This window comes from Epargyreus clarus, unplaced genomic scaffold, assembly GCF_041222505.1.
Source record: "Epargyreus clarus isolate Ecla_fem2 unplaced genomic scaffold, WU_Ecla_fem_2.2 ptg000010l, whole genome shotgun sequence".
NCBI lineage: Eukaryota > Metazoa > Arthropoda > Insecta > Lepidoptera > Hesperiidae > Epargyreus > Epargyreus clarus.
In genome coordinates this window covers 9915108-9927527 of record NW_027332218.1, presented here as the reverse complement: position 1 = coordinate 9927527, position 12420 = coordinate 9915108, and the positions used below count along the sequence as shown (strand labels likewise).

The 12420-nt window shown below is 31.6% G+C and overlaps 1 protein-coding gene and 1 non-coding gene across 5 annotated transcripts in view; both read right to left on the bottom strand.

Annotated features, from left to right (window-relative positions):
* trh (PAS domain-containing protein trachealess) overlaps nucleotides 1-12420 on the bottom strand; it is a 219631-nt gene that overhangs the window by 96592 nt on the left and 110619 nt on the right. For 2 of the 4 annotated variants that reach the window (XM_073077435.1, XM_073077434.1), the window contains exon 5: nucleotides 8941-8961. The exons of the other annotated variants lie outside the window; for them this stretch is intronic. In XM_073077435.1, coding sequence (XP_072933536.1) covers nucleotides 8941-8961 — 21 coding nt within the window. The remainder of the gene's footprint in view (nucleotides 1-8940; nucleotides 8962-12420) is intronic. 4 annotated transcript variants of the gene reach the window in all.
* Nucleotides 1004-1142, bottom strand: LOC140745662 (U4 spliceosomal RNA). Its single transcript, XR_012102684.1, has one exon. It is a non-coding gene; the product is annotated as a U4 spliceosomal RNA (small nuclear RNA).

The following is a 12420-nucleotide window of genomic DNA, read 5'->3' as shown; positions in this document are numbered from 1 at the left end:
CTTAAAGAAAAAAAGCCTAAAATAACACAGATTACTTTGACTTGTACATGTGAATTAACATCAAGAAGAATTGAATAATAAAGGATCAAAATATTTGTAAGGTCCTGTATTACCTATAAAAGGGCATTATAAATATTCTTTATAATTAGAATTGCTTATTTTTTTTTAATATTACGTACATGGTATTATTTAAAGTTCATTCCATTTTTCTATTACACAATAAATTAGGTACTTAAGCATGTTTATAGTCCGAATATAAATATTATTTTATGGAGTTTACAATAAATAAAAGAAAAAATATCTTCAAACTATCAGCACTAAGAAATCATTACAAAAGTTTTATTTAATATTATTTTGTGTATTCTAAATTTTTAACAAATGATACTTGTATCCTTTTATTTTAAGGCGTATTTGACGTTAGGGTTGGATGGAAAACGAGCGCGCAGAAATTAAGTCTCGCCGTTGAAAAATGGTTCTCTTCGTGGACTTTAGTTTCACATACCATCCTAAAGCTATCAGAACGACATGTATTATATTTATCGTTACTATTGATATTTATACTTCATATTGTAAATTTATATCAGTACAATACAAATTTATTAACACATTTCATAGTATCAGTATTTAATAATTATTATTATGTTAATATAGTATTTACGAAAATCATCCAAAAACCCTTTAATATAAAACTTAAAACATTTACATACTATAAAAACCGGATATAATTTACCGGATGCCTACCATTAGTACCATTAAGGTATGTGAGCGTCTCGTATTCGATAAATCAAATAATTATATTTTCATTCCAATTTATACATTTTCTATCTAATTACTAATTTCAGTCTGCTAATTCCTAAGACTGGATAAGACGCCGATCTTGATTATGCTTAAAGACTCGCATGATCATGATTCATAGTATTATACCTTAGTTCACTTTAATACATATAGTAGAAAGTACTCCTTATACATACTACTTAGTAATATTTGTACAATGTATTATGAGGCCTTTACGGCCGTACAAAAATTGCCATAGCGGTCGGTATTTCACGACCACAAGGCGGGGTATTGGTAAAGTTTTCAACTAGCAATAATCGCACCTCGGATTAACCTCATTGGTTACGATATTGCCTCTGCGCAAAGTTAACCGAAATTAAAAAATCGGCCCCTCTTATAGTACCGCGGGCGTACACTCGTTAGCGTGATTCAACGGTGAATTTTGTACCGCCATCTGTTGACAGAATATGGAAACTTTATGAAGTACCTAACCGCCATCTGTATTCAGTTCAATGAAGTTTTTAATTTGTTTATTCAATACTCTGTATTTTTTCAAATTGAATTTAACGAAATAATAAATAAAACCGTCACATAGATGCATGCATTATGTTTACATTTGAATTTTACAAAATGAATATTTTCTACTTATATCATTTTTCAAACGGGCATTTTTTTTAATGTAAAAATGAAGTAACATTTTATTACATGTTTAATATTTTAAATTTTAAAATATGTAATAATAAATTAATTTTAAATAATGATGATATTTTACACAGAAATATTTTACGTCAGCGATAAATTTTAATTTTGAATAAATATTGGTTTTTTTTTGTATGATTCGAAAAAATAAAGATTTTTAGTATTCTTCATGAGTAAGCAACAAACGCGTCACATTAACCGCGTCGCCGCCTAAAATTGCGTAAATACGATTTAAATATTTTAAAAAGAGAAACGATGCAAATACCGATTGGCGCGTTTCGATTGGCCAGGATCACTGGCCGAATTTCTCCGCACGTCAAAATTTAAATGTGTTCGAATCACGCACGCGGACCGTTACTGCACATTTCAGAAATAGAACACGGCGGTCATACTGAGTACTTGGCCAGTAGCATTACATGATTCGCTTATTAAACAGTCTATTTATTTTATCGCGAGCCATAAAGTATGCATAAAAGCATGCAGTACCGCGAAACGGCTGTAAAGTCGAGAACGCACCATAAATCCTGTCAATAAAATGATAACGTAACATACTTAATAGATAGCCGTAGATTTTTAATTCTTTAAGAATAATTGTATATGTCTGTGGAAACACTTGAATCTTTATTGTTATTTTATTCATATTTTGCTGTTAAAATAAATCAAGATCAAATATTTTTTTCGGATGATTTGATTTTTTCCATTGTTTTACTATTTCTGTCTATTATCTTGTCTATTATAGTAGGTATGAAACAATTGTTTAAATGTTATTTTTTATGTATAAGTGACCAACAAGAGGCCGTTACGCACGTTACGAAAAAAAATAAAAATAAAACATTATTAGCCCCATTTAACGTATATACATTTAGATTCATAGCATATTATTATAATTGTATTTAAAAATCACAAATCATTTAAAATTCACGCAATAACAAAACATAATGCTATTACGAATTTTTGTATTACAAGAGGGATGAAGCGTTTATCAACGTCCCCTTAGACGGATATAACCGGTCCATTATTGTTTGACCCTTCAAAATCCTTGATTCCCGTCACCCCTTGATGTTGTTGAAACAAAAACGAAACACAGAGGTCTAGTTACACTGGTTGCTTTACTGTTGTCATTTGTCATGTCAGATGGTCGTGATACGTCATCCAGGCTGATAGACAGAGATTTGTGTAACATACTATGAATATTTTTATATCCCTACATATTATTATATGGGCTTATCTGACCGCCCAGTGGCGTCCTAAATATACAGAATGTAACATTCCTGTAAGTGTTCTAAGACGAGGATTTATTTATAATCGTTTTCCATAGGAATTAAAAAGGAAACGAAACGAATATACTTTTTTATGAAGTGTCCACTGCCATAATTATGTGATCATCTCCAAAATAATTTTATAATTCCTTGAAATCCCTGAGGACCTGAGTTGGAATGTCTGCCATCATTGCCTGCCCCTCAAACACTCTTAAACCTGAACACAGCAGTCCTACAATGTTATTTTAATTCGAAATATTGTGACGGTAATAAGACCTTTAACACGTTAAATGTGCCTGCAGCTGTCTGTCTTTTTGTCACCGAAATACATTTTCATTGATAACATTATATAGGTATATATAGAAACAAGCAATCAAAGCAATACAAAACAAATCTGTTAATAAAATTATTTAAATGACTTCGCTTACTCTCACTTAACAATTTGTCGAAATTTTTCGACTACTTTTTCATTCTAAGACACTTAATTAAACTGAAGAAATATGGTCCACAGGAACAAATCCCAAAGGCGGCATATTGCCAAATTTCCATACTTGTAATCCTTAGACTGTAGACAAATAAATTCGGGAATGAAATATGTAAATTTTATACGGAAAAAAGCAAAATTCTCTACGGAACCAGCACTAAGTGGCAAGGAGGTGCAAAGTGCCTCGTCTCGAATGAATATTTTACCACGATTTCTTTGTGGTTTCTTTTTAATCTTTATTTATGTTTGGGGTGGTATGGGGTTAATATTAATGGTAGCGAGGATCGGTGTTGAAAAAATGCCTATAAATGATAATAGGGTATTGAGCGCCGAGGGTGCAAAATCAAATCGTAAACTAAGTTTATTGGCCGTAAATAAATCTTTTAACGTAATTTTATATGGTGCAGATGAACTGCTTATAATTTATAAAATAATAATATAAAAATATATTTATATACAATTATAAAATCTTTCTTATGTACTTTTTGCATTATATTTATACTAATACAATAAGATAACCACGGTCTATGGAGTTTTTTTATTTTAATATCTGTGTTGTCACGGATCGAACCCTTACCATGAGTTTTTACGTTTTGACAAATATGACTGTTTTGGTATTTGTTTACGTATTTGCCCATACAAATTCCAATCAGCACCCCTAGCGGATTGTATCAAAACTATAGTGTCAGTAACGTAACATTAAAAGTCTTAATAGACAAAATGGCGCTTAATGTTTTGTCTCTCTTTTTTGCGAACATGCGAGGCAGACAAAATGACTTGAGCATTTACTTATTGTTACGTTTACTCAGTCTACTGAAGCAAACGGAACACAATAATGGATTGAGTAAAGGTAACGTAAAATTGTGGGATGTTTTGAAAACTCATGGTAAGGGTACTGGAACCCGCTCCATGTCAGTCCGGTATAGCGACAGTCCCCACGAGAGTTTTTAAAATATACACGTCCATAGTCAATATTAGTTTTTAAGTTAATCTAATCTAACTCTCGATCATTTTTATTGTTTATACCATTACTATGGCTGGTTTCGTCTTGAAAAAAAGATGCTCGACTCGATAGGTGACGCTGTTGTTAAGATCATTTTTAACAGGACACAAGTATAATATAGGTATATTCAAATTATATTAACACAATATAAATACAACATAGCATACAAAAACTATTTTCAACCAGTACTATGGGACAGTGCGGTGACAAATAAATTATTCAACTCAGGAATCGAATCGACTACCGCTTCCTGTCCAACCGACAGTAACTTGGTCACACTTACTTTAATGTATGCCTTAATTGTTATTAGAAAATCGTTATTTATCTGCGATGGCCGTGATTCATTCGGGAGGATGTACTTTTGGGTGGGAAAGTAAATGTATCTACCTTCTCATAGTACCTTTATAATCCTTTTGCTATGTTGTTAGTCACACTGACAGCAAAATTTCTATGTGGGACTGTCTTCTGGGATGTTCAATATAATTGTGTCATCGGTAGCAGTGTCCATTTAACATCATGCCCCGTTTATGATTGCTATTAGTATTATAAAAATCTATTAACATCTATGTAAACTAATAAAATATATATAATAGGGCTATAGAGCGGGCATTATCCTTTTTTTATAGAAATACTTTTATAGAATATCCACTAAATTTTTATACTATCTACTTTCCCACTATTGAATAGTGCCAATCTCGCCAGTAGAATCTCGCCAATCAATTGATGTCGCGGAATGACTTACCGGCAAATACCAATAAGACGTGGATGACACTTATGTTCCCGGGTCAGTAATTATTATGGCCTAAATATATAGAAAACAGCAGCGTGTCCAGCAGTGTGACAGTAGAGCAAAACATTATATTAATTACCAAAAAGAAGAAAATACATATAAAACAGTTTACAAAAAATATTATTTTTCCCATTACATAAAAATATAGGCACTCACTAAGCTTTAAAGTACAAGAAAAATGTGGCCATTACATTCGTAGAACATTCAAAGAAACAAAACGGGATGTCACCCCTTGAAGATACAACTTACAACCCTTAAGGGATCGGGAGTTCACTTTAAAATGCCCCCACAGATAATAAAAAGGCTCGTCTATGTTTCGAGTGCCATAGACAATAAGCGGCGAATAAAACTGGCTGGTTTATGAAGAACTCTTTTTTTGGAGGGTGCTATTGTGATATTTTAATCAGATTATACAATTATGCCTTATAATATATCCAACAACATTTACGAAATTGCAATGTAGTAGTTGCAGTTCGTCTGATTGAATATAATAGAATAGTAACTTATTAAGAGTAATAAAACAAAACAAAAGCAAAAATCATATAGATACCAACACAGACAATAAAACAATAAACTATTACCTACTCAAAACTAATACTAATACTCAAAAGTAATTGCCATCCTCTCTAAACACAATAATTTACAATTTAGCATGTTCCGTTACAAAGAAAGTAACTAAGTAGTAATTGCCGTTCGTGAACACTTGTAATCAAATTAAAATAGAACGCAAGTCTTACTTTATCACAACATTATGCTTGTAATACAACATAATATGCGCAACTTTGATAACAAAAAAACATTTATATTTGGCAGAATTAGTCGTGACAAAGTCCAACATAGTCCTACAACTTTAACTTTATAAAAAGCTAATTTTAAAACGACGCGGCTCATTTTAAAATGGTCGAGGATTTAGACAATATTGCGCGTTGCAAATGGCGCGCGACGGGAACTCTAAACTGTCATTACACGGGTTACGACGTTTTTATATTTGGGAGGTACGGCTTAACATATTTCCGGGATAAGAGCTACAGGATGTTTCGAAATGTTAATTAGATTTTTATATTTATTTTAACGGCAACTAGATGTTTTTAAATATCGAAAAAACAAATTATAGTTTTTACGATTATTCCCATTCAATTTAAATTTACTCTATCGGATTTTATATTTTAATGTGTTATCGTTTTCATGAAACGAGGGGTCGTTTCATCTTATAGACTTATTTAAAGTTATTTACATTTTTATGGGTTCTAACATATTCTTATACATTTTATAAAAGATTTTGCGATTTCGTTTTCATTTTGTAATTTCATTGTCGTAATTTTATTTTATTTTTTCTACAATTACTAAAAAAAACTAATTACTAAAAAACAGCTTCCTGTACACGAGCAAAGCAATCCTCGGAGTTACCTTATAAAAATAATAAAGCACGCAATCCTTTGTCGGTAAGGGCGCGTACACACTCCCCAGGGTGCTCGCAACGCACCTGTACTGGTGTAACGCCTTTATTTATGACGATACTTTACCGCGGTTCAATGGGCACAGATTGACAATTTTTAAATGTTTGAATTTAGAACGATTTGTAATTTTAGGGGGAAACATGAGCTATTTCTCATGCGCTTTACAAATGACTTGGAATGTTTTATTTATTTCCAATTATTTATGTTGTAAACAATTATCTTTAATATTTTATTTTATCATAAAATGTAATATAAATAATTTTATAGAGCTGATAAATGTTTTAAAATAAAATAACATATATTATTGTAAAATAATTACCTATTATAAACATTTTTAAAGTAAATAAATTTAATTCTGGCATAAATAATGAATGCGAAGAAAAAAATATGCTCATCTTTATTTTAGACATATTTGAATTCATTTGTCAATATTATAATGACAAAAATAGCTGGAATATCGACTTATTTTAATCTAGAATTTTAAAATATTTTGTAACGAAAATAGGTACAATGTTATTAACATTAATACTATTTCGCAGTAGGAACTCAATATAAACTAAAGTTCGGTCCTAGCCTTACTGATTTGTGATTCCAATTCAGTCACCCCATATCGACAGGGTTAATTCAGACAGAGGGTAATTTATAACTATTTGGTAAGCATTTGCTTCCAGTCAGATAGGGAATGAGTTATTAGGGACGAAAAGGCATATTACGAAAATTTTGTACGAAAATATGTTTAGGAATGTTGTAATATTTTTTTTTATTCTGAAAAGATCATTTCTTTAAAAAGAGAAACTGTTTAGAGTTTGTTTTCAGCTAATTACAGCCCGCACCAAACTGCTAGTCCGCTCTGAAGTTGTTGCGAGCAAGTGTAGTCATAAAAATTGCTATAGCTATGCGATTCATTTCTATGTTCAGAGCGGACTAGCAGTTTTACGCGTACTATACAGAAGTTACAGCCGACGTAACATACCATGAAGTTAGATGTTGAAACTTAAAGTGTATTATTTGTATGATTATTTTTGTTTTGTTTCATTTGATTTTACATTAATCCACTGAATATTTTGAAATGCTACATTTTAATATCCTTACATATTTCACTACTTACAAGTAATACCCATATGAGACAATAATAATTATAACTTCAATATAAAACATAAATACTTCAACGCAGTGTAAACGCACCCTAATCCGAAGACGCAAGACGAAGTAGAGATGAAGAGACAATTTATATGTAAATAGAGCCACCGTCGCTCATACTGATACACCGCCAACCTGCCTGAAAATGTAGTTAGATTAACGAACGGCTACAGAGCTATGAAACGTATACCTATCTCCTACTAATATAATTTAGGTAGATAAGGAACTAAATCTATATAATTATATCCATCTTTTATCTTAGCTGTTTAATTATTCCAACCAGAGATAGAACTCCAATCATATTTAGGATTAAAAATCAAAATTAATACAATATTTTATTATTAATTATTAATCAATCAAATCAATATTTAATTTACACAATACACTTTAATATATTTTTATTTCATACAATCCAATTTCTAGTTCTAAAAAATAAATAAATTAAAATCAAAATATAGTACCAGACAAAAAAGAATATCTAAATGGATTATCGTAGGATTTTATTACAATGACGATTTTTAAGTTACTATATGTATTTGAATATCAATAAATCTACGAACACTTCATAAGGCTTTATTATTCAAAAGAAATGGCGAAAGAAACTCCATAACACACTTAATCACAAATGTTCACATGAGGCAGTAACTACTTACAATGGTAAGTGTAGGTTCTTTGATTTGCCTAATGAGGCAGTGTTGAGTAGGTACACATTTGGTACTTCATTTTCTGTAAAAAAAACTATTTATCGGAAAAAAATAATAATTTAATATTATTAAAATCAAATATTAACATTTTATTCATTTTACTAAATTCCATATAAAATATTTCTTATTTAATATTTATAAAAAGAACATTCTATAAATTTAAACGAAAACAATGGCTCCATCAAAAGTCGCTACTTGTTTCTTAAAAAGAAAACTTTAATTTCTTTTATTGTAGACAAAAGAATTAGTCGGTCCGTTAAGCATCAACCCTTCCGTGGCTAATGGTTGTCTGAAGGAATTAAAAGTGTAATTCTTAGCATTAAAGGGTTAAGCACATTATTGTTATTGTAAAGTGCAAATTGACCGTGTTATGAGCTTCTTTTGAATAATTTACGTCACAAAAGAGAAAATTTATATTTTTAAACATTTGATATCAAACTAAAATTTTAGGTTATATAATAGAAAATGCTATTGTAAAATAAATATTAAGTGAAAAATAAATAACTATTTACTGTAATAATTTAAACTTATTTGTTTTACGCCTTATTGTACTTATTATGCATTATATTTATGTTGTTTGAAAAATATTTCATACAATGGGTAAATATAGGTAATAAAAATTTACTTAACCAGTTCTCTTGTGCATAGTATCTGAAACAAGTTATTGAAAATGTTAATAATTTTACACAAAATACACATAAACTTACAATACAATAATAAAATAAAGTACAGTTAGTTACAAAGTATTGTTGGTTGTTTAGTGATCGCTTTACCAACGTATCGTTGGTACAAAGCTACTACTAGCGCCATCTCTGTGTACATTGAGGAACTTTTACAAGAGGAAACTTGTAGTTTCTACTAACGATACTAGATGGCGTTATGATCCGTTCGCGAACGAAGTACAACTTAAAACTAGTTTGGAAGTAAAATTAAGTGAAAAAATTAGTTGCATTATTTAGTTGACAGCAGTGATAGCCTAGTGGTTAAAAACTCGGCCTGTTGATCGAGGGTTCCGGGGTTCAAATCCTACCTCTGAGTTTTCAAAGTTATGTGCATATCAGAATTTAATTATTACCTGCGTAAACAGTGTAGGAAAACATCGTAAGGAAACCTGTATACCTGAGTAATCTTTAACAAAGCTTTGAAAGGTATGTGAAGTCTACCAATTCGCACTTGGCCAGCGCAGTGGACTTAATTCTTCTCATTTTGAGAGGAGACTCGTGCCCAGCAGTGGGACACAGTGGGTTGATGATGATAATGATATTATTTAGTAGGTACTATTGATGATATTGCTGTTGATTTTTTATTTGACACTCGAGGAAAGCAAAAAAATGGACGTGTCAATACCTTCCAGTCATTATTTTACTTACCTAGGTTATTTTTCGTCTAAAATTAAATAGATACCGCTTATAGATATTCGGTAATTTAAAATATAATGTTTAATTTAAGTTTCACTACGATCAACCAATGGATCTTTGCATTTACTTTCGTGGCTAATCTAAAAATCATAACCGCGTTACAAAGTATGCCGATAATAACAATCAAATTTTATAAAAAAAAAACTTTTTGCATAATTTGGGCAATATCCAGGGTTGGTCTGAAGACTTCAACATATCTTTGCATATTTTTTTCATTAAAAAAATATTTAGCTATGACATTTTTAAGATATTGCAAATATAGAAAAAGCTGTTTAAACTCTGCAACAACAACAAAGTAGTGAAACCAAAACCGAAACACATAATTTTCCGTAATGCTTAAAATAAGACGTTGCAATGAACAATAGATGGGAGCTATCTATATTTCTATACCACATGATTGTGCTATGCACTGAGCTTCGATATATGTACGTAAACATTGGGACCGTCGCCCTTTCTGTGCTAAATCATAATTTTCACAAAAATAAATATTGCGATGTCGATAGAAGACCCGCGTAGCAGAGTGGTCACCATACCGGTCTGACGCGCAGATGATTCCGGGTTCGATCCCCGGCCAGACAGATATTTAAATGATTAATTTAGAACTCTGTTCTGGGTCTGGGTTTGTGTATTCGTCTCTGTGTGTGTTCATGGCACCCATGATACAGAGAGTCATAGTGTGGGGCTGTGAATGTAGAGAGCGTCTTTACTGAGATATCATTATAGTAGTCTGATACAAGGTTCTGGGTTCGAAAATCGGCCGAACAGAAATTTAATTTCGGTTCTATGTTTGTTTACTCGGGTTTGTGTGTATCTGTGACACCCACGGCACAGGGAATCCTAGTGTTTTTCTTTTTAAATATATGAAAAATGTTTCGGTTCATAAAATATAGTTTTGGTAACGTACAGAATTAAGATTGTCTCCATTTTTTCCGTTATAAAAATTTTGGATACTACATTATCCACAGGTATGCATAGTATCTTGGAAAACAAATATTTTTATAAAGATTAATGGATGAGAGGAATAAGATATAAAATAATATTTATTTGTGCTTCATCTTAAGCCTCTATTCTTAATTAAGCCAATAGCTGTTTCTTTATTTTAATTAATTCATTTTTGCTATCACTAATTTTACATAAAAACGTTATCCCAACATTGATATATTTATACGACACGAAATAAATAAAAAATACAGCTAAATATTTAATTTATAATATAGGGATAAAATCTCTTTATAAATATGAAGTTGCCACTACAAAGCACCACAACACACTAGGGTTTGCTAAGCATTGATTTATATTCGACAATATTGCGACGCACTGACCCCACAACTATTCATAAAGCGACAGCCCTTAAAACTAAACCTTCGCCCTTCAATATAAAGTTCCGTTTTGTAAAGCAACGCGATAAAGATTTACCAATGAAATAGAAATAGCAACAAGCCGACTTCGTATGAAATATTACCAATGTCTTTTCTAATTACGCTTAGGATTTAGATTTCAAAATTGTGTACAGGAAATACTTTAACTTCATTTACTCCCATTTTTACTAACTTATTTTTAGCGGGGCGGTCGTCCTAGCGGTCTGACTGAAACAGTTCCGGGTTCGATTCCCGACGAGCCATCTAAAATAGTGGATATAGATTTCGTTATGGATTTCAGTGTTTGTGTATTGGTTTGTGTGTGTCACCCATGTCCATAACACCCACGACGCATCAATTACTAGTGTGAGGCTGTGAATGTGTAAAGGGTCTTAATAAAAATAAAGTAGCAAGTTAACAGATGCATTGTCACTCCTGAGGGCTAAGGTCCATAACGTTAATCATCAACAACCCACTATCGTCCCACTGCTGGGCACGGGTCTCCTCTCATAATGAGAAGGATAAGGCCATAGTTCTCCGCGCTGGCCAAGTGCGTATTGGTAGACTTCACATGCCTTTGAGATTTTTTTATAAATCTTGCAGGTGTGCAGGTTTCCTCACGATGTTTTCCTTCACCGTTTAACAAGTGATAATTAATTTCTAATACGCACATAACTTTGAAAAATCAGCGGTACGGGCCTGGGATTTGAACCTCGGATACCTCGATCGAGAGGCCACGTTTTTTTAACCACTAGGCTATCACTGCTATAACATTATTATCACTGTTAATTTTTACAAATTTTCTGTAATTTTCTTACATCAGTACATATTTGTAATTAAAACTTAGACATTTCTGTTAAAGATTTTAAAAATCTTTGCCCAAAAGTTGTCAATTATCCACCGATGATTGTAATAAGAAAGGTGGTAGAAACCTTTCTTAACCCTTACCACACACATACATTCGTGCATTATAATAAAAGTATCAAGGGCTACTCTGGTCTTGCACCACCAATCCATAGGCTTCTACCAACTAAATATCGGATTGCAATTATAGGTACATTAATTTCTTCTTGAGGAAAATCTGCAAACATTTCTCCCACGACCTCGTGTAAGTTCGCGACCCATAGATTGAGAAATGAACTTGAATATGGGAAGTAGGGATAGTACGTAATGAGAAAACATTCATGTTGTACCGTAATTTTCCATATGGTATTATACTGCATATTATATAAGATACGTAAATTACGTGAATGTACGATTATTTAAAAATAAATTACACGCGGAAAATGGACTTAAATTAATTATTACACAATTTCTTTATTAAAATTACAACT